General features: G+C 41.0%; 1 protein-coding gene across 3 annotated transcripts in view; it reads left to right on the top strand.

Annotated features, from left to right (window-relative positions):
* ASPH (aspartate beta-hydroxylase) overlaps window positions 1-24028 on the top strand; it is a 239825-nt gene that overhangs the window by 187652 nt on the left and 28145 nt on the right. For all 3 annotated transcript variants that reach the window (XM_066378983.1, XM_066378984.1, XM_066378985.1), the window contains 2 exons: window positions 1937-2026; window positions 7208-7345. In XM_066378983.1, the coding sequence (XP_066235080.1) occupies window positions 1937-2026; window positions 7208-7345 (228 nt within the window). The remainder of the gene's footprint in view (window positions 1-1936; window positions 2027-7207; window positions 7346-24028) is intronic.

Here is a 24028-nt window from a genome sequence, read left to right on the forward strand (position 1 = left end):
ACTGAGCCAACCGGCCAGGGCCACATTATATTATACTTTTATGATCTCTTTCACATGACTTAAATCAGAGATACGAAATAACAGCTCACTGATTGAAAATAGCTTACATGTTATATTTGGCCAACATAATTCTATTAAAAACAATTTTCATTGCTTGTCTCTGTTGAGAATCTGAACATTTTATATAATTATGCAGATTTGTGGTTATTCTTGAAAGGTCATATCTGGCTCACATCCCAGCACAGAAACTGAGCAATGGTGTCCTGATGAGGTGGGCGTGTACCCCACCGTCGGTCTTGGCTGTCACTGGGCCTCTGCAAACCTTTCCATTCCCTACGGCAATCCTTTGGGCATGGGTGTTTCTCTGATTTAAAGTGTTCCCCTTAGAGGCTCTCACCAGTTAACTCAGTTGGTTTAGAGCCTTATCCCAAAACACCAAGGTTGTGGGTTCGATCCCCAGTCAGGGCACATACAGGAAGCAACCACTAAATATACAACTAAGTAGAACAACACATGAAAGCTTCTCTCTCTCCCTTCCTCTCTCTCTCTCTCTAAAATCAATCAATCAATAAAAAATAATCATATAAAGTGCTCCCTTTAGGTTTACTTTGACATAATAAGGGCCTAATAGGACTCTCCCTGCTTCAGAGATGGAAACACAGAGGGTGGGGTGGTCAGCTAACAAATGAGGACATTTATTTGAGTGTCAGTCAAGAAGCCTGATCCCAACGTCCCCCTGAGTGATGCTTCTTGTGTTCCTGTAGCAACTTTTCTACGTTATGCAAATAACATTTCTTCCCAATAAAATGGGCTTCTTGCAAAAAAGCCTCAAAGATCCAGATTTTTTAAAGAATTCCTTGATATTTAATTTTTTTTTACCATTATTCTTCTACTTTTTAAATTTTATTCTCTTGCTTTAATATTTCCTCTCTCTCTCTCTCTTTTTACATAAATCTCATTTTGACCCTTGTGTGGGAGTTGGGGAGAGATATCAGCTAAGTGTTTTAGAATAAGATTTATTGATAACAATTACATTTTCAAAGATTTCAATTAACTTTAATCCTATTGTATGTTTTATAAAGTATTTTATTAAAAGTTGAAGGTACATTCGTTTGGAGAGTGGAAAAATATTACTTGCAGTTGTGTCTCTATCACTTTAGACACAGATGAGCAATTAAACATTGGATTTCAGATATTTAAGGAAATAAAAAGCCTTTAGGTGACAAATGGTCAGATTTAGAGAACAAAGTAAATGTGATAGATACCAGTCAAGGAAGGAAGTTCTTTGAGATGTTGAAATACGATTGCACCCACAGAGACAATTCACAAAGCATCATACTAATTTTATGGGCTAGTCTACTGTTAATTAATGGTGAATGTATTGTTAAATTTAACTTTTATTACCTCCTTTTGGTTTTGCATTGTAAATATAGACCAGTAAACTAATTGCCAAACTTTAATGTTGAGATAATTTATCTGGTTCTTAGATTTTTGTGTTATATAAAGATTAAGTAAATCAGGGGTAGTCAACCTTTTTATACCTACTGCCCACTTTTGTATCTCTGTTAGTAGTAAAATTTTCTAACCTCCCACCAGTTCCACAGTAATGGTGATTTATAAAGTAGGGAAGTAACTTTACTTTATAAAATTTATAAAGCAGAGTTACAGCAAGTTAAAGCATATAATAATAATTACTTACCAAGTACTTTATATCGGATTTTTGCTAAGTTTGGCAGAATAAATCTGTATAAAACAACTTACTGTAGTTAAATCCATCTTTTTATTTATACTTTGGGTGTTCTGCTACCACCCACCATGAAAGCTGGAACGCCCACTAGTGGGCGGTAGGGACCAGGTTGACTACCACTGAAGTAAATCAATGACTTAAATGTGGTTTTTAATTCTTTCACAAATGCTAACACATTCTTCTCTACAGGAAGGAATAGAGTCTGGCTATCCTGGCACAGATGACGGGAGATTCTATTTTCACCTGGGGGATGCCATGCAGAGGATTGGGAACAAAGAGGTAATGTGTTTATGAACTTTTTGTTCTAAAAGAAGAGAGAGCAGGGGTAAAAAGAGAAAGTTACAACTCAAAAAATATTTTGAACATAAATTTTTGAAGGTGGTGATTTAAACTTTTTTGAAACAAACCTACAACTCCTGCTTAAGCCTTAAAGAATTTTCAGGATTTGGCTTTTATCACTTCTTCCAAGCAAGTATCTAAGGAATCATATGAGCAGTCTCTAGATTAGTGTACATGTCTGTGTATGTGTCTGTATATGCAAGTGTGCCTTTGTGTATATGTTTGTATAGAGAAAATGATAGACATTATCTTGAAAGACGTTTCTAAAGTATAAAATAAAGAGATATCTTTGAAATTGTTTAATTATTTCAAAAATATTTTAACAGTTTGCTTAGATTTATTTTTATTCTGGAACATTAAAAAGTAGTTATTTTAGAATGAAGTCTTTATTCAGCTGATTATTTCTAGGCACACTGAACCCCATGGTTAATTGTGTAAATTACTCTCTGAAATATTTAATACCAACTTTAAGATGAACAACTATAGTGATAGTAGTACCAGGCACTGACACAGAAAATGTAGTCACTAGAACAACTTACATAATTTTTTTATGGTGGTTACATTTTCTGAGTACAATGTCAGCTTCTTTAAACATAACATTAGATCATTAATCACGGCATACACTGTAAATTCCCAAACTCTCATGATCTGTTTGCTGTCATTTACACAACATTGCTGGACAGTGAAGCCCACCATCACAGAGGTCCTACACTATCACATGGCTCTGGGCTGGACTCTCCTCAGAGTCAGAGATAAAAGGGTTAAGTGAGATACTAAGTCTTTGAAACTCTCGCATTCTATATATGTAATAAAGTGATATGTAAGGATAACATAGTTTCCAGTTTCTAAGATTAATAACACAGGACCATTTGGACAATCAAAGATTCATTGGAGCAAGGCATTTTGTGATAGGTTAATTGCCAGCTAGAGATGTGAACCAATATGAGATAGTAGAGATTTGGATAGCTGGCACTGTTTACTTGATACATTTCTATGTATCTGTACCTTTCTCCTCTAACCTACCAATCAGCCAACTGAAACAGAATGAGATATGAGAGGTGAAGAGAAATAAGGGAGAAGAAATTGCTGATTAGTACTCACTTTTGTGTTCCTTCATTCTTTTAGATGTAGATGCCTGATAACTCCTTTGAATGAGAGGGATAAGAAAGATTTTGCTGCTGTATCTAACACTGGATAAGTGTTCATGTCTGAATTCTATAAGTGAAATTGTCACTAACTTATCTTTGAACAGCTCAGGGTCCAGGGTAAATGCACATCAAAGAAGTCTATGATTTCTTCTCACATCTTAGATGAAACAGCCCTTACTTCAATGGCAAAGCACTCACAACTGAACACTTGTTAAGGGCTTGGGATTGGGATCTATGAGACTGTTGTTCTATAGGCTTACTTATTATTAATATGCACAGGACAGCACAGTTCTTGATTTTAAAGTTTACAAGGATTCATCCTTACTCTAGAATAAAAACAAGCCTGTAGAACCTCCATGTTAGCATATTCTTCATATCAGATATTGAGTCTGTGGCCTGACTTATGCTCCGAGTTTGCATGTTGGGAAGCAGCCGTCCTTCATGTTCTCAGGGCATGGAGCTCTGCTCCAGGCACCAAGAGAGCAGCAAGCCCATAGGCTCTGTGCTGTAGAGGCTGACAATAACATTGTTGTTGAGAAAGAGTTTCTAATGGGTGTTTTTTATACAGACAGGAAGAGGGAGTAAGCCAAACCATGACAGTCTTAGCAGTTCCGCCTCAGCTGTTTCCAGTGTTTCTGTGACTTCCAAATCCACATTCCAGCTTTCATTTCCTAAAGTCCAGATCCACGTGTCTGCTGCCTGCTCGGTGGCACCTTACAATGTCAAAATGACAGCTCGCTTGTCTTCCTCTAAAACTATTTTTCTTCCTGGGTTCCATCTCTCATTTGATCAGATTGCCAGCTTCCCAGGTCAGGACTCAAATCAGCTCCAGCTTCTCCATCCTTGGAGAGGCCTCATGTCCAGACAGGGCCAGGATCTGAGAAGTCAACCTCCAGGTGCCTTTGGCCAATGTCACCTTCCTCTTGCTCAGTCAGTGTTGTCAGCTGTTACCTTCCACATCAGTGATGGCTGGAAGAACCTGGCTGTTGTTTCTTGCTTTAGTCTTAACTTTCTTCCAGGTTATCTTATGCTCAAACACCCCATGGTGCCCATGGTGCAAAATTAAAACAAAGCCCTGTTTCCACGCCGTGGCATTGGCTGTCCTCCTCAGGCCAGCTGCGGCCAGGTGTGCCACCACAGATGTATCTCCCTGGCCACACAGTGCACCGCACTCCATGTATGGCATTCCTGTATCCCACATGGGGCCTGGGCTTTTCTGAGTTGGAATCATTCGCCATGCTATTTATGTGTCGTGTGTGTGCATGCATGCACGCACATAAGGACACACATACCTGGCAATCATTTGAATTATAGAAAACACATTTAAAAAGTTGCCCCCAGCTCTGACTTGACAGCTTAGTTGTTTGGAGCATCGTCCTGAAGCACAGAGGTTGCTAGTTCTATCCCCGGTCAGGGCACATATGGGACTAATATTCCTGTCTCTCTCTCTCTCTCTCTCTCCCTTCCTCTCTCGCCAAAATAATAATTTAAAAAAAAATAGAAGAAGAAGAAGGTGACCCCAGTTCCTCCATTTTAGTATTCTCAGAAGATTCTAACTTGATTATTGATTTTCTAGCAATTCTTATTGAAAAGTAGTTTAGATATTTAAAAACAAACAAAAATAGCAATCTGGATGAATTCATTGTAATTGAAGATGATTTAACCTTCCTTGAAGATATTATTGATGGTGATATTTAAAAATTGCTCATATATCATTGTCATCGTTTGTTTTTCCAAAAGTTAAATGGCAGAGGGACACAAAGTTAAGGGTCACATAGGACTGACTTTGAATGTCAGAAAAAAACTTAGAGATAGTTTAAACATGACATTTTAAGAAAAATGTTGTGCTTAGGTATCTAGCATGGTGAATAATAAAGCCAGGACTAAAACTTAAGACCTCTAACTGCTCAGCTAGAGCAATGAGGTTTATTGTTTTGGTTCCTTCTAATAATGTTTTTCTCACTATTCTAACAATATACATAGTTAATAACATGAATTGCTGATGATTCAAAAATTAGTAGACTTGAAAAGTTTGAAAGATAATTTGTTATAATTAATATTGTTATTTACTTTAACACTAAAAGGTATGGGAAATAAAATACTAAATTTAAATTGGACAAAACAATCAAAATAATTTTAAAGATGTTATTTTTTTTTTAAAGTGTCAATTAGTCAATTTAACTTTCTAGTTTTTAAAGTACTTTATGCCTACAATTTACATGTATTTCAAGGAAAATATGTAAGAATTGTTAGCATATACATTGTTCACTTGACCCATTATAGAGAAAGATAATTAAATAAGAATATTACTTTTGACAGTTTTTTGTTCTTTTAATACTACTAAGATGGAAAGACAGGGAACAACTTGCCAGGAGCCTGAGTTACAGTTCGTGATTTGAGCCTTTTTAAACCTCAGTTTCAACATTTGTACTTTGGAGGCATTTGCAGTTATTGGAAAGAGCAGATGCCAATTACACGTGTAAAACCAAGTAGAAAACTGAAAGCATTACCGAAAATATGAAGGGATACTGCTATCACACTTGATTTTTCTAATGAAGCAGATTTTGAAGTATGAATTGTAAAAGACTTAAAAGTTAATAGTTTAGCCTGACCAGGTGGTGGCCCAGTGGATAGAGCCGTCGGACTGGGATGCTGAGGACCCAGATTCGAGACCCTGAGGTCGCCAGCTTGAGCACAGGCTCATCTGGTTTGAGCAAAAGCTCACCAGCTTGGACCCAAGGTCGCTGGCTCGGGCAAGGGGTTACTCAGTCTGCTGAAGGCCCGCGATCAAGGCACATATGAGAAAACAACCAATGAACAACTAAGGTGTCGCAATGTGCAACAAAAAACTAAAGATTGATGCTTCTCATCTCTTCATTCCTGTCTGTCTGTCCCTGTCTATCCCTCTCTCTGACTCTCTCTGTCTCTGTAAAAAAAAAAAAAAAAAAGTTAATAGTTTACATTTAAAGCATATCCAGAGTTGTATGAAGATATTCTTTTTAATCTGCTTGTATTAAATGGCTGTTTAATTGATCAAAATGTATATTTGAAGTCACTCTTCAGAAGCAGTCATTAGGTGAGACTGATAACAAGGGAGGGAACACTACAGTGTATCAGCAGGCTAGTCCTCTGCCTTAGTACAACGCAGCGTGCACCCTGCAGGAGGCATGTGGGGGGGCCACTCGGAGAGCATATGGCTGGGGGTCATTTGAAGGGACATTTGGAGCAGCATCTCGCAGCCAGCTGTCCCTGAAAAGGCTGGTCTTCTTGGAGGCAAGTGGTATCATGTTACAGCTACCCTAAAGCCACAACTGTCATCCCTTATGGCAGGAAAAGAAAAGAAGGAACAAAAACCCCCCTTTAAAAAAAAAATCTCATATGGGCTATCTCTATATTAATGCCAACTCAGAATAGTGTTTCCTTTTGTCTACTTCACTCAATGGAGGGTTTACACTCTGTTTCACGGGGCGGCCTTCTTAAATGCGGACTCAGGAAGAACATGTGAAAAAGACACTCTCGGCTTTAGCATTCCAACTCAGTAAGTGCAAATATCGTTGAAGAAATGATCAAAATCATAATCCGTTCCTTTTAAAGGAAACATAAAAAATGGAATTTAAGAAATGAAAGCTAATATGTACAGTCTACTGAAGTGTCTAAAATTATTTACTATTCAATGAAATAAGTCCTAGATTCTGTGCCAGAAGACACTCTGGGAGAGACCAGAATGCGGGCAGCATGAGTCCTGTATTAAAGATCTTACAGCCTAAAACTGAAAATAAAAGCCACACAATCATTTGTCATAATAGGTCATGATCAGAAACCCAATCAAACAACAGTATTTTCACCATTGAAACAGTTGAGCACCTGACTAGCAAGTTCTCTATTGCCACCAAGTAATATTTTGGTGTTAGTGACTTTAATTTTAAAATTAATAAAAATGCCTCGTTTGCGGTTCATTTTTCTGTTATTTCAGGCATATAAGTGGTACGAGCTTGGGCACAAGAGGGGACATTTCGCATCAGTTTGGCAGCGCTCACTCTACAATGTGAATGGACTGAGAGCACAGCCATGGTGGACCCCGAAGGAAACAGGTTACACGGACTTGGTGAAGGTGAGTGTTAACAGAGCCTTCGTCCTTGCTGGACTGCTCTCAAAATCAGCATGCTTCTCATGGACAGGAATGCCAGGGAGGAGAGAGATTTTATATCCAGTGACGTTTGCAAGAAACACTGCAAAAACACTGTTGTCATCCCATTAGCCAAAAGTTTAGTTGAAATAGTGAAGAAAGGAATTTTTATTAAAGAGTAGTTCTCACAAATTTTGACTTAAGTGCTCTTTCATACTCTTAAATATTGAGCACCCCAGCCCAGGCCAGTTGGCTCAGTGGTAGAGTGTCGGTCCAGCATGTGGAAGTCCCAGGTTCAATTCCTAGCCAGGGCACACAGGAGAAGTGTCCATCTGCTTCTCCACCCTTTCCCCTCTCCTTCCTCTCTGTCTCTCTCTTCTCCTCCCACAGCCAAGGCCCCACTGGAGCAAAGTTGGCCCGGGCGCTGAGGATGGCTCCATGGCCTTTGCCTCAGGAGCTAAAATGGCTCCGATTGCAGCAGAACAACACCGCAGAGGGGCCGAGCATTGCCCCCTGGTGGGCATGCCTGGTGGTTCCCCGTTGGGACACATGTGGGCATCTGTCTGCCTCCACCCCATTCCTCACTTTGGAAAAATACCAAAAAAAACAAAAATTATTGAGCACCCCCAAAGAGTTTGCATGTGGGTGTGTGTGTTATATCTATCAATAGATAGGGTGGTTATATCTATCAATATATCTGTTGATATATCTATATCAATTATATCAATATAATTATTATAAATTGAAACTGAAAAAAAGTAATAATTATGAATTCTTTAAAGATAAAATAACTCCATTCCATGTTGATATAAATAACTTTTTTTAAAATAGCTATCTTCAAAACAAAAAATGTAGTGAGAAGTTTGTAATTGTTTTTATCTTCTTACAAATCCATTTGATGTCTAGCTTAATAGAAGACAAGGATTCTCACATCTGCTTCACACGTGTACCCTTAGAGTGGTGATGTCGGCGACTTTTTGGATTCAATAGGCCTCCATAATCCTGCCTGAGAATATAACTGCCATATGTACATTGTTCATATAAGAAACAACAATCTGATTTTTAAACTGCTGATTTTATGTATTCACTATGTGTTCTCCAAAACTACCATGCAATTCTCTAGTTCTCAGTGGACTTTGACTGAGTGTCCTACAAAGTTAATTCAATTCTGACACTATCTCCCCGCAGATAAAATCGGGGGCCTCAGGTTAAGGTCTCAGTCCACGACACTGCCCCTATTTCAGATGCCAGGTGCCAGTCCAGGTTGTCACCTGTGCTTCTGACCAGCTGATTCACAATCAGAGGTTCCCAGGACCCCCTCCTCGGGTTTGATTAACATGCAGGAGTGGCTCACAGAACTCAGGAACAGGTACTTAGGTTTCCTGGCTTTTTACGAGGGATGTTATAAAGGATACAGAGGAACAGCCAGGTGAAGAGGTGCAGAGGGCAGGTCCGGAAGGGTCCGAGTGCGGGAGCTACTGTCCCCATGAACTAGGTATGCCACCCTCTGCTATTTGAATACTTTTCACCCATCCAGAGGTTCATCAAATCTTGTCCAGAGTTTTTATAGAGCTTAAGCTACCATATCTGTTTTTCTTTCCCAGTGGTTGGGGGATGGGCCTGAGAGTTCTCTCCCTCTAACCATTTGTTTTTTTTGATAACCAGACCATCCTGAGACTAGGTAGGGGCCCCATCCTAAATCACCTCATTACCACAAATTAGGTATGTTTAAGGAATTTTAATGAATGACAAAAAAATAGTCCTTTGTTCAGGAAATTCCAAGGGGTTTCTAGAGCTCTGTGCCAGGGACCTGAGATGAAAACCAGTGATGTGTCCTGTTAAACCACAAGCTGCCCCCTGGTGGATGAATCCCTTTTAGCAAAAGGATTATAACAGTTCACAGACACTGGCGCATCTTGGAGACACATTCAGTCATTAATGATGAGCCCAGTGCACCATCCTATCATATGAAAACATCTCCCAGGGCATGGCCACTCAGGTTGGCAGGCTTCCCCGAATCTTGTCAGGTTGCAAAAGTAGGAGTGGTCTTAGCAATATATGGTTTCACCCTTTCAGGCATCTTGTATAATTGAGCTAAAAGACAATATCATCTCTTGCTCTGAGCCTCTTTTGAGGTGCTGACATAATATTGGATTTCCCTTATTACATAACCCATTATCCATTCCCTTCCCCTCAGCTGCTATTCCTGATTCTCTTCATTTATACTCAAACTTTTTCATCTTTGGAAGGGGCATTAGCTTTGGCCACTATGCTGGTCTGGATTCAGGCAGCAGTACTGGTCTAGCGAATGCCTCCCTTCAGTCCGCTCCCATTCAGATAGGCTCGGGTGACCCAGGTACAGAACTAGGAGCTGTGTTTACCACCAGACAATATAGCTGCATTCCATTATCTAAGAGAGGTGAGAGGGAAAAGCAAGAGTGAACCAGTTTGACAATTTTGGAATCTCAGTGATGGGTACATTGGGGTTTCCTATATTGTTCTCTCAACTTTTTTTTTTTTTTAAGTGAGAGGCAGGAAGGCAGAGAGACAGATTCCCTCATACACCCCAACTGGGATCCACTTGGCAAGCCCACTAGGGGGTGATGCTCTGCCCATCTGGGACTGCTGCTTTGTTTCTCAGAACCAAACTATTTCCAGTGCCTGAGGTGAGGCCATGGAGCCATCCTCAGTGTCTGGGGCCAATTGCTAGAACCAAGGCATGGCTGTGGGAGGAGAGGGGAGGGGAGGAGAGAGAGTGAGAGAAAAGGGAGAAGGAGTGGAGAAGCAGCAGATGGGCACTTCTTTGTGCCCTGACCAGGAATCAAACCTGGGACATCCACACGCTGGGCTGATGCTCTACCACTGAGCCAAGCGGCCAGGGCCTGTTCTCTCAATCTTTAGATAGATATTTTGCATTTTTCAAATTTTTGTTTGTTAAAAATCATCTTGAATAAAATGTGTCTGTAAAACTTACAAGATTTTACTGATTAATTTGGTTTACTTGAGGAAAGGAAAAGTTTCACTCTGGTCTCACTGTACTTATATTGAATAAGTCTTACCTAACCATGTTTATTCTGTATTGCATTATAAATACATACTTTATCATCATCATAAGTACAATAAATTATAATCCATAGTAATCATCATAATCTAAGGTAAAGTAGGTTGTCATCAGTTAGCCCATGACTGCTTTATAAATCGAAAGCCATGGTATGGTGACAGTGAATGCAGAATGATTTAAGGACATCTGTATCCAAAGCAGAAATAGTGTGGGAGAAATATCTTCCCTGATAAATGTTCTACATTTAGCATTGTCAGTGATTCTTTCTTCTGTCAAATTCCAGCCTATCTTCAATTGTATCGCACTCTCTTCTGATTCTTTACCAGTTAATCTTTTTTTTTTTTTCCTAGTTTCTCTGTAAGTTTATTTCCCTACTGTAGCTTTTAGGATTCTTTCAAGTTCAAGTAACAGAAGTGCAGCATGAACCTGGCTTAAACGACAAGGAATTTGAGGGGCTCGTGTGAAGGAAGCCTAAGAGTAGGGCAGACCTCGGGCAGTGTTATTGGGAGAAGATTTTCCTGTCTCGTGCTTCCTCCTTGGTCAGCTTTGTCCTCATTGTAAGGTATTTTTCCCCGCCTAGGAAGAAGGTAGGGGCCGGAGCCACGAAGTGAGGAATAATAAAAGGCTTTATTGAGTACAGCGCATCCCGCCCGAGGAGGTTCCCTGGTCCCGGGGACAGAGGCCAGGGAAGCTGCATGGAGTGACCTGTGTGGGGGATATTTAAAGGGTCGCTAGGGTGGTCGAGCTAATATGACGTGGTAAAATCTCATTGGCTTACGGACAGTCGCTTTTTCCCCAAAGGGCTCCTGGGAAGTTTCTGTTGGCAAACTTGGTTGTGGGCGGTTCTAGCCAAGTTCCCGGGTCTGGTGTCTCACGTGACCTTTCCCCTTGCCCACCACCCTACCTTTTGTGTTAATTAGGGGCGCCGCTTATTCGGCTGGCTACTTCCTGCTGATTAGGGGCATCGTGGGGAGGGGAAGATCAGAAGGTGGTGGTTTTGAGGGGTGTCAGGAGGAACATCTGTTTGGCCGTGAGTTGAGAAACTTCGCGGATGCGGTCCTGTGAGAATTTTAAAAAAAGGAGCAAATATGAGTTATATGCTGATAATTAGAAGATTTAGGAAAGGGGCAGCCCAGGTAAGAATGGGTGGCTGCCATTAGGAGTTAAGCACATTGTAGGAGGAGAGATTTTTGCTTAATTTTTCTCGCAGACGGTTGAGGAGATTGAAGCTCCTTTCATCAGGCCAGTCTTACTGCACAGCATTGCTCTCTGCTTCAGCCCACTCTGGCGGCAGGTTCCTGGTGGGCTCTCCTACCTCAGGAGTGTAGGAAGGTTGCAAGGAGGTAGAGAGAAATATGAGAGGAGTGGGGGAGGTTCCCAGGGTGAGGTTTCAAGCAGTCACGTTGGCCCAAGCATTTCCCAAGGCCACCGGGTTTTGAGAGGTTTGATGGCCCTTACAATGTACCACGGCCACCTCAGTGGGAAGCTGTAATGTCTGCAAAAGTTTAGAAATGAGGGTAGTATTGATTATGGGGAAGCCCTTGGTAGTGAGGAAGTCCCTTTACTTCCAGAGGGTAGAGTGGCTGTGGGTGAAAAGAAAAGCATATTTAGAGTCAGTATATATAGTTACAAGTTTTCCCTGGGCCAGAGTGAGTGCCTGTGTGAGGGCAGTTAGCTCTGCTTTCTGGGAGGTGGTGCCCTCTGGCAGCTGTTGGGCTTCTAGGGTGGAGGAGGTGGTGACCACCATGTAGGCTGCCTGTCGTCGTCCACTGGGTCCCTTCAGTGACTGAAGGGTTTTTGATGAACAGGAGGTGAAATTTTTGTAGATGGGAAGGACTTAACAGAGAAAGAGATTTGTGTGAAAGGAGGTCAGTGAGCCTGTGGGAGGAGAAGACAGTGATGGGTTGGGAAAGGGTGAGCTTAGTAGCCTCCTTGGTGAGTTCAGCCATTGCACCCAGTGTCCGGAGGCAGGGCTGCCAACCTTTGACGGTAGTATTAGTTGTTTAGTTGTCAGCTGGATAGTGGTTCCGAGACTGTGTAGAATGTCTTGACCCAGAAGGGGTACAGGGCATGATGGCATAACTAAGAACAAGTGCAAAAAGGGGATTCCATCCAAACTGCATCTACAAAGAATATTAGATCTGGATCTTTTAAAGTAGAATTTGATAATACATCTCAGGTCTGTTGAGGAAATCTATTAGTTCTATACAAGAGTGTGTGGGTTCCGGGAGTGTCGCTGGAGCTGGCAGTAGAGTGGCTGGGTTGAGTTGGGGAGAGGGCAAAAGAGTGACTGAAGGGTTTTTGATGAACAGGAGGTGAAATTTTTGTAGGCGGGAAGGACTCAACAGAGAAAGAGATTTGTGTGAAAGGAGGTCAGTGAGCCTGTGGGAGGAGAAGACAGTGATGGGTTGGGAAAGGGTGAGCTTAGTAGCCTCCTTGGTGAGTTCAGCCATTGCACCCAGTGTCCGGAGGCAGGGCTGCCAACCTTTGACGGTGGTGTCAGTTGTTTAGAGAGATATGCCACAGGGTGGTATGTAGGCCCCACAGGTTGAGTTAACACGCCAACAGCATTACCGTGTTTTTCATCAGTGAAAAAATGGAAGGGGCGTTTGGAGTCAGGTAAAGCGAGAGGGGGGGAGGAGATGAGGGTATTTTGAAAGGTAGAGAAAGCACTTTTGACGATGTTGGGAGTTGTGAGAGGTCCCGTGGGAGTCTCTTTTGCAGCCTCGTAGAGGGGTTTGGCTAAGAGAGTAAAATTGGGAATCCAGTGTCTAAAGAAGCCTATTAGACCAAGGAAAGAAAGAATCTGATCCGCGGTGGTAGGTGGTTGGAGACTGCGGAGGGTCTGAGTTTGATTTAGGGTGAAACTTTGGGTGGTAGGGGTTAAGGCGATGCCTAGATAGACTACAGACTGAGAGTGAAGTAGAGCCTTAGTAGTGGAGACACAATATCCCTTCATGGCGAGGAAGTTAACGGTGGCAATGTGTCTTCTTGAGGCAGGCAGGGAAGGGATTCTTTAAGCAGTTGTGTACAGGTGGGTTGCTACCACAGGGGTAGAAGTGTCCGAGATTTGAAGGTTGACAATATCTGGTGGAATAGGGGCTGTGACCAGGTTAGGGTGATCTGTGGTAGTGGGAGAGCCTTCAGTCAGGAGTGGGAGAAGTAAGTGGGAAGATGCTGTCAGCTGGATAGTGGTTCCGAGACTGTGTAGAATGTCTTGACCCAGAAGGGGTACAGGGCATGATGGCATAACTAAGAACGAGTGCAAAAAGGGGATTCCATCCAAACTGCATGTCAGGGGTGGCGTGCGAAGAGGAAAAGAAGGGGTCCCATCCACTCCCACAACCAAGATCTGTGAGGGAACTAAAGGTCCAGAGTGTGATGGCAAAACAGAGAAGGTAGCCCCCCGTGTCCACAAGAAATGAGATGGACTTACCTGTTCCTGCAGCATTACCCTGGGTTTGGTGAGGATGATGGGGGGGGGGGGTCTCTGAGTCCAGGCCGTTTCAGCGATCCATGGGGCCTAGGAGTTTAAACGATGGGTCCATCTGGCTAGCTTGGCCTCCCATCTGAGTGGCTTGTCGTCCATGGAGAGACACTGAGGAAAAGCCTGTTCCTCAAAGGGGCAATTGCTCCACCAGTGACCGGGCTGCTTGCAGTCAGGGCAGGGCTCAGTAGGCAGCCACGGGCAGGGGCCCTGTCGGGACCAGTAACCTTGCTTGCCACACTTAAAGGAAGGTGCTGGTGGGATTCCTCTTTGCAGCTTGGACTTGGGTCGGGCACTTCCTATGCCTTGCCCCTGTTGCTCTGCCAGCTTCAGGGTTGCTACAAGAGCCTGGATTTGGAGCATTACCTTCTGCTGCATGCAGGCCTGGCGATCAATCTCGGCTTGTTTCCACAGTTGGGACCGTTAAAAACTTTAAATGCCGCGTTCACAGGTCCCGGATAGGGGTTTGAGGGGGTTGAGAATAAGAGGAGGAGGGCTCGTGCGGAGCCCAGCACCCAGATCCAGCCAGATACGCTGGAGCCAGAGGCAGGACAGGGCCAGAATTTCCTGCAAGAAAATTGGGGTTGGGCATCTTGCAAACCAGTGTAAGGGCCAATGGCAGGCTGAGAATGGCCTGATGGAGGAGGGGCTTAAGAACACAGTGGAGAAGGGAGGGACCCCTGACCAGCAGGGGAGGAGAAAAAGAGACTGGTATTTGCAGGTGAATGAGAAACAGGATCCTGTGAAGGGAGGGGAGGGGGCTCTTGGAGGGAAGAGACTCGACCAAAAGAGGTCCATAGAAGGACCAGAGAGGGGTCCTGAGAGAGGAGCACCCCCTGAGAGAGGGGCACCCTTGGGAGTTAGGCAGGAGTGGGAAATAGTCGGGGTTCAAGCGAAGGAGGAAAGATTAGCAACAGAGGTTTTAGGTGAGGTTTCTCTGGCCAGAAAGGGCCTGCACTGTGTAGCAGGCAGCACAGAGATTAGGACGGGAGTGCAAATACTAGAAACCCTGAATGTAAGGGATCTCCAACGAGTTCCTAGCTTTTTTGGTGATAGTTAAATTGGTGAGGGTATTAAAACCGCAAGTCCCTTCAGGAGACTACCTGGTTCGATTATCCAGTGGGTTCTGTAGCCTGGCCACAGTTGGAGAAGAACAGTTTCTTCTTCTTTAGGGAGGGAGAGATTTCAGATAAGGCAACTCCAGGAGTGTTTTTGGATGAGGTTTAGATTCCTGTGCCCCCACGGCCGCCTTCAGTCCTCGGAGTGGTCAGAGTTGACCATTGGCATCCCGCAACTCAAGCTCTGGCCACCGGACAGATAGGTAAAGTGGATGTGCTCGAGATGTCTCCACAGGCACACACACACTCGGAAGGAATGGAAAAGAGGTCCCTGATGCAGCTGTGATTACGGACAGGGAGTCTTGGCGGAAAGAACTGAGGGGAGGTTGGAGGCAGGGGACTTACCGTACTGTGCACTGAAGTGGGTAGAAGGTCGGAGGTCCTGGTTCTTTCTCAGAGGGGAAAGGGAGAGGAATGGTCCTTGCGGTCTTCTGACACCTTCTGGGTTTTCGGCACCAAATGTAAGGTATTTTTTCCTGCCGAGGAGGAAGGGGCCGGAGCCACGAAGTGTGGAATAATAAAAGGCTTTATTGAGTACAGAGCACATCTCACCCAATGATGTTCCCTGGTCCCGGGGACACAGAGGCCAGGGAAGTCGCATAGAGTGACCCCTGTGGGGGATATTTAAAGGGTCTCTAGGGTGGTGGAGCTAATATGATGTGGTGAAATCTCACTGGCTGACAGACAGTCGCTTTTTTCCCAGAGGGCTCCTGGGAAGTTTCTTTTGGTGCTCCTGGATGTGGGCGGTTCTATCCAAGTTCCCGGGTCTGGCGTCTCACGTGACCTTTCCCCTTGCCCACCACCCTACACTCATGCCTGCTTTCTGCAAGGTGGCTGCCAGCAGCACCTGGGATTGGAGGGTTGGAAATTATTTGGGGCTTCCTAACATTGTTCAGCCTCCACAGCAGCCCTTGATGGCCTTCTAAAAACCTCTGAGCAGACCCTGCCTTATTGATCATAACCATGTCACATGGGTACTCACAGTTATAAGGGAGGCTGAGAAATCAAGTAGCTGGTAGGTGGAGAGAACAAGCTTCAGCAGGAGAAAGAGTGTCCCTTTCCATCAAGCAGGGCACAAAATCCTTTCCTTCTGTCTGATTGGACCAAGTGAAGTCCTCTCTGGATGAATTATTGACAAGGGGCTATGAAATTTTCCTTAAAACAACAGATCAGCCTCTGGAGCAGAAAGGGTCATATTCCTCCATACTCACTGGATTATCTGTAGAAGGGTGAATATTTGAACTAAATCGGGTTGTGTTGGGAAGGAAGAGGCACAAGGATGCTTGGTTGCGACCTAGTGTCCAGTACCCTTTCTGACTATGGATGTGCTCTCAGATCCCAACATTGTTCTCTGTTCTCTCTTTCTTGTGATTCTTTTCTTTCTCTCTCTCTCTCTCTCTCTCTCTCTCTCTCTCTCTCTCTCTTTGTGACAGAGACAGAGAGAGGGACAGATAGAGACAGACAGGAAGGGAGAGAGATGAGAAGCATCAACTCTTCATTGCGGCTCCTTACTTGTTCATTGATTGTTTTCTCATATATGCTTTGACCGGGGGCTACAGCAGAGCGAGTGACCCCTTACTCAAGCCAGTAGCCTTGGGCTTCAAGCCAGTGACCATGGGGTCATGACTATGAACCCATGCTCAAGCTGATGACCCCACGCTCAAGCCGGTAATTCCGTGCTCAAGCCAGATGTCTTGTGATTCTTCTCTAAGAAATCTTTTCCACTCTGGTTCAAATGCTGTTAAAAATTCCTATCAAAGCTATGCTCCCCAAAGAGACTTATCACTTTTTCTATTCTATCTCCCACTGCCTGGAGACATTAACATTCAATGTAAAAATTAACTCTCCATTTAATCCCATGGTTATGTTCCTTTCCAACTTTATAGTTTTTTAATTGAATTTATTGTGTGACACTGGTTAACATAATTATACAGGCTTCAGCTGCCCAATTCTACAACACAGCTCTGTACACCGTATTGTGTGTTCACCCCCAGCCCCAAGTCAAGTCTTTGTCCATCACCATTTACCCCTTGTGCCCTCCTCCACTTCCACCCTCAGCAATCACGGCACTATTGTCTGTGTCCAGGAATTTTTTCTCTCTCTTTTTTGTCCTTCTTTGCTCAATCCCTTTACCTCTCTTACTCAACCCAACAGCTGTCAGCCATGAGTCTGTCTCTACTTACTTGTTAGTTTATTGTCTTCATTAGATTCCAGTGATTCAGCTTTACCCCAGATACCAGGTTCATTACTCTGTCCTTATCTCCTACTCCTGCCCTATAGTACCTTCTCAGCCGAAATCTCTCCTCCCACAGAGCTTCCCTGTGATAGTTCCTTTTCTTTACCCCTTCCCTCTCTCTTCCCTCCTGTCTGCTTCACATCCAATTCCTGTTTATACTTCAGATTTTGGAAAAGCTGTCGTTTCTTTTTGGGAGGATAAGTTAGAGGTTCCTCCTTACATGTACTCAAAAGCACCTTGCTCATCCTTTTAAAACACTTAATACACTCTATTCTCATAGCCTCTTCAGTTCTCCATAGACCCATGAAATCATATACTCCGTGATGGCGGGACCATGTCCCTCTCATTCAGGAGTAGGACAGGATTAGCTGACATAGAATAGGTGCTCAGAGATGAGGTCTGTTCTATGAGTTTTCTTGAATTGGTTCATAGATGTGTCAGAAGTTTCAGGAATATAAAGGTCTTATTACTTAAGCTTTCTTCTATATAAGCAGTTGGTGTGACTGGCATCCTTCTTGGCCTTTCCTGAATGTGGGGAAAATTCTGTCCTTAATTTTGCTGCCCTGGGAGAGGGAGGTCTAGAGAAGAAAAAGAGCCCTCTCGCTGCTGTTTCAGGAGACAAGGGCATTCTTTTCTAGAAATTGCTGCTGCATAATAGGAAAGATATGTTGGACAGAGTTCCTGTCAAAATTTTAAGCGTTTAATTGCTTATAAAATATTGGAAAATGGGCCAAAGATTTGGAATAGCAGAAACACTATTTTTTAAATCTACTCTTTCATAAAAGCAATAAAAATGCAGAGAAAAATCATCAAAATCAGCTTTTTCAAAACTCTGTACATTAACGAGGACTTACAACAATCTGAGGAACATTATTCAAGAAAGCCTGCTAAACCTCAGTAAGAACAGCAGGATTTGTGGACAGTAACTTGACTCACTGCCATCCATAGCTCCCGGCTCTGAGCCTGGAGCACCGCAGCCTCTCGGTGCCCCTGCGGAGACCAGGCAGGCAGGCTCGGTAGGAGTACCTCCCAGAGCGACACGCCCAGAGCACTGTCAGCACTTGACCTATCTCAGGCTGCTCAGAAAGCTTATTCTCAGGACATCTGTTCTTTGACCTCACTCACAGGTAAAGCTTTGTTCCAGACTGTCAGACAAAACAGTCAGTGGCAAGTTTTTTGTTTATTTGTTTGTTTTTTTAAATATCACCAATTGGGGTGAACAAGGACCTGGACAAAGAAACACTGAATAAAGAAAGTGATAACATCTCTAAAACACTTTGCTCATCAAAAGCGGAATACACAATCTTTTCAAGTACACATATACTATGCGCTAGGCCAGTAAGCAAGCCTCAAATTATTGAAATATTGAAATAATACAAAGCATGTTCTCTGACCACAGTGGAATGAAATTAGAAATCATGAACCAAAAGGAAGTTGAGAAATTTACAAATCTATGAGAATTGAACAACATACTCTTTAAATATTCAGTGGGTCAACAATGAAATTACAAGAGAAATTACAAAATACTTTGAGATGAATGAAACAAAAACAAAAAACTTAAATGAATGAAACATCATAGCAAAACTGATATTATGTAGCACGCAGTTCTTAGAATGTTACACCTGTTAATGCTTACATTAAAAAAAGAGAATGATTATAAAGCAGTAATCTAATTGTTTGCTATAAGAAGATAACATAGCAGGGCAAAATAAACCCAAAGCAAGCAGAAAGCTGGAAATAATAAAGCTCGCAGTGCAAATAAATGAAATAGTGAATAGAAAAACAATAAAGAAAATCAATAAAACCAAAATTTGATTCTTTAAAAATTATCTGGCAAACTGTTATCCACATTAACTAATTTTAAAAAAAAGACTGAAGACTCAAATTGCTAAAAATCAGGAAAGAAAGAGGAGATATCACTACCATACTCACAAAATTTGAAGGATTATAATGGAATAATATGAACAACTATTTGCTAATAAATTAGATAACCTAGATGAAATGGATTGATTATTAAAAGATACAGGCTACTGAAACTGACTCATTGAGAAATAAAAAATCTAGCTGCACCTGTAACAAGTAATTTCAAATTATTAATTTGAAAGCTTCCCACAAAGATAAGCCCAGGCTCAGATTTCTTCATTGATGAATTATATTAAATACATAAATAATAATTACTATCAGCTCTTCACAAACGTTCAACAAATAAAAGAGGAGGGATAATTGGCCCACTAATTTTATGAGCTAATATTATTTTGATACCAAACCCAAACAAGGACATGACAGGAAAAGAAAACTGGACCAATATCCCTTATGAATATAGACACAGAAATCTTCAACAAAATATTAACATACTAAATTCAGCACCATATAAAAATATATATATATAAAACCAACAGAATTTTTCCGGGAAATGCAAATAAAAGTCAATCAATATAATAAACCATATTATTAGAATGAAGAATTAAAATTACATGATCATTTCATTAGACGGAAAAGGCATTTAACAAACTTGAATACCTTTTCATGATTAAATATATACAACACTAGGAAAAAAAGGGAACTTTCTCAGCCTTAAAAAAAGGGGCATCTATAGAAATCTATGCCTAGCATCATACTTAATGGTGAAAGACTAAAAGAAAGAAGTAAAATATTTATATTTGTGAATGACATTATTTTGGATACAGAAAATCCTAAGAAATTCACCAAAGAAAACTATTAGAACTAATATTAGAGTTCATCCAGGCTGCAGGATACCAAATCAGTATAAAGAAGTCAATTGTATTTCTTTACATTAGCAAAAAAACTCCCAAAATGAAATTAAGAAAACGATATCATTTGCAATAACAAAAAAATAATTAGACATTGTATTACTGTGGTAGGACTGCCATAACAAAATACCACACATACCAGGTAGTTTAAATTGTAGAAACTTACTGTTGCACAGTTGTGGAGGCTGGAAGTCCAACATCAAGGTACCGGCTGTGTGTTTCCTTATGAAAACTCTGAAAGAATCTGTCTCCTCCCTCTCCTAGCTTCTGTTTGTTTTCTGCCAATTATTGAAGTTGTGGATTATAGATTGCTATTATCATCTTTACATGGCATTCTCCCTGTGTGTGTATCTGTCTCCAAATATTCCTTTTTTTAATAAGGTCACTAGTCATATTGAATTAGAACCCACCTCAATTCCTCATTTTAACTTAATTCTGTAAAGACCCTACCTCCAAATAAGGTCACATTCTATGGTACTGTGGGGGTTAGGACTTCAACATATAAATTAAGGGGATACGATTTGACCTAACAACATGTACTTAGGAATAGAATTTACAAAGTACTGTAAGACGTGTACACTGAAAACTATAAAACCATATTAGAAGAAACTTTAAAATATCTAAATAAGTAGAAACACCCCCCATGTTAATGGGGGGTGTTTCTGACCTATGTTAATGGATAAGAAACTTTAATATTGTTAAGATAACAATACTGTCCAAATTTACCTAAAGCTTCACACAATCTATCAAAATTCCATGTGGCAGGGGGTTTTCTTGGTTTTGTTTGTTTGTTTGTTTTAGCAAAACTTGGCAAACTGATCCTAATATTTCTATGAAAATACAAGGGACCCAGAATAGCCAAAAAAGTTGGAGGACTCACACTTTCCAATTTCAAAACTTACTGCAAGATAGCAGTAATGAAGGCAATGTGATAGGACCATGAGGACAGACGCATGGGACATACCGATCAGTGGGAAAGAGTGGAGAGTCCAGAGTAAATCCCTACATTTAAGATTAATTAATTTTTGGCAAAGGTGCCAAGACAATGTAATGGGGAGAGAGTTGTCTTTTCACAAATGGTGCTAGGACAACTGGATATCCACATGAAAAATAATGAAGTTACCTCATACTATTAAAAAAAAAAAAAGAACTCAAAATGGAAATAGACCTGTAAGGTATAAAACAAGTCATATAACTGACAGGAGACTTGTATCCCAAATATATGAAGAACTCTGATAACTCAATTATGTTAAAACAAATAACCCAATTTAAAAATGGGAAAAGGATTTATATAGTCATTTATTCAAAGAAAATATATGAATGGCCAAGAAGTGCATAAAAAGATGCTCAATATCATTCACCATTAAGGAAATGCAAATCAAAACCACAGTGCGATACCACGTAGCACCCACTAGAAGAGCTATACCAAAAAAGATGAACGTTACAAAGAGTTGTTAAGATATGGTGTGATTGGTAGCTTCAGCCATTTTTGGTCAGAGTGTGAGAAAGTTGTGCAGCCACTCTGGAAAACAGTTTGGCGGTTAAACATAGGCCCAGCAATTCTACTTCTAGGACACATTCATACAAAAATGTGTCCAGGAATGTTTATAGTAACATTATTCATAAAAGCAAAAAAAAGTGGAAAGAACCCAGATGCCTATCTAAATGATGATGAATAAATGAATAAAATGTGGTATAGCTACACATGGCAATAAAAAAGCATGAAGTACTGATACTTGGTACAACATGGATGAACCTTGCAAGCATACTCGGTAAAGGAAGCCATATCTGAAAGGCTACATGCTACGTAGAGTTATGAACTGTCCAAATGAGGCAGATTCATAGAGACAGGAGTAGATTGGTGATTGCCAGGGACTGAGCAGATAGAGTAGCTGCTAATGTATAAGGGGTTACTTTTTGTTGTGATGAAATGTTGTAAAATTAGATAGTGTTGATGGTTGCACAACTCTGAATGTACTAAAAACCACTGAATTATAAAAGTTATTTGAGTAAATTTTATATCGCGTGAATGATACCTCAATAATTCTATTAAAAATGGAAAACTGATATATTGAGAAGTAGATACACTGTTGTTCAAGTATGTTAAAAATAACAGGTTTCTGGAGGGTGATGGGATTCTAAGCATCAGCACGGCAGTGTAGTGGAGCATAGGCTCCATACCCACATTAGCTGGCTTTAATTCTTTGGTCCGTTCTTTATTAGCTGCATCACATTGAGCAACACTGCTTTGTGTTTCAACTTTATTATCAGCAAAGCGCCTGTGGAAATTGTACTTGTTCCATGGTTATTCATTTAATAAGTAAGAAGTGCTCAATGAACATTATTGTTACAATGATTTGTCATTTTAATTATTACCTTTTTTTAATAGTAAAATATTTTCTAGTTTCTAAAATATATCATGGAAAGCCAATTTTTAAATATTATATAGTATTGAAATAATAAAACAGTAATTTCATATTAAATGTCTCCTATTTGCAGTCAGTGTGCACACTGAGCACTTTTGTGTATAATACTTCTAATCTTTACAACTCTGCCAGATAGGTGTTATTGTGCCCACTTATACATTAGTAAACTAAGGATTAGTGAAATTAAGAAATTTGCCTAAGGTCCCATATTTAATGGTGACAGGATTGGGATTCAAACTAAAATCTCTGTGTCCTCAAAGTCCGTGTCCTCACTGGTATCTCACTCTGCCTGCCCTCAAATTACTAACGTCTGCCCTTGTGTCTCATGTCCTTCCCCTTCTTCAAAATTCTATTTCCCTGGGTTTCTTGATTTCAGCTCTGCCTGCTTTATGTTCTGCTTCATTTAAGAAAAAAAGCAAGACATGGATGTTAATCACAGGGTTCTCAGCAGCATGGAAATCTCAGTGTGGGTGACATCTTGTGTTCAGAACTCAGTGCTTTGTGCTTATAAAGTTAGCTTTACTTTGCTAGCTACCTTTATTTGCTGGAATGTTAATACTTGTCTGGTTATGACTTTTTAAAAAGTCGTTTTAAGGTGATCAACCACTTGTCAGTAATAACTGAGATGAGAGAGCCTGCTGTGTGAGCTACCCAGAGCCCATGACCATTTAGTTGACAAACACTTGCACATGAATATTCTCTTCCATTTTCAAATTACAGATTTGAATACTATGAATCACGGATCACCACCCGGGCATTAACATCTTAAAGTGGAAACTTTCTAAATCTGGTAACCTTTGTGTCTGGCCAAATTCTTTTAGGATATGACCCAGATTCTGGCGTTTATGTGATAATTAAATACCATACATGGTACATTTTTACTTAAATTCTCCTCATTGTGTGTTCCAAGGAGATGTACAGTACAATTTTCTTGAAGGCATGAGACAATGTTCAGTAAAATTCATCATCTGTGTTTTTCCCTTTGTTGAGTTGTCATTGTTCCCTTTTATTGTGTTTGCAATTTGAGCTCTGTGCACTGGGGGTGTTAAGAGATTGTGCTCCCCAAAAATAAAAGTCCAGGCCCAGACGGTTATACTAGTGAATTCTATCAAACATTCAAAGAAGACTTGGTTCCTATTCTACTCAAAGTCTTCCAAAAAATTGAAGAAGAAGCAATACTTCCAAACACATTTTATGAGGCCAACATAACCCTCATACCAAAACCTGGCAAGGATGGCACAAAGAAAGAAAACTACAGACCAATATCTCTAATGAATACAGATGCTAAAATTCTAAACAAAATACTGGCAAACCGAATACAACAACATATTAAAAAAATAATACATCATGATCAAGTGGGATTCATCCCAGAATCTCAAGGATGGTTCAACATACGCAAAACGGTTAACGTAATACACCATATCAACAAAACAAAGAACAAAAACCACATGATCTTATCAATAGATGCAGAAAAGGCTTTTGATAAAATACAACACAATTTTATGTTTAAGACTCTCAACAAAATGGGTATAGAAGGAAAATATCTCAACATGATAAAGGCCATATATG

The sequence above is a fragment of the Saccopteryx leptura genome, chromosome 3, assembly GCF_036850995.1.
Source record: "Saccopteryx leptura isolate mSacLep1 chromosome 3, mSacLep1_pri_phased_curated, whole genome shotgun sequence".
Lineage (NCBI taxonomy): Eukaryota > Metazoa > Chordata > Mammalia > Chiroptera > Emballonuridae > Saccopteryx > Saccopteryx leptura.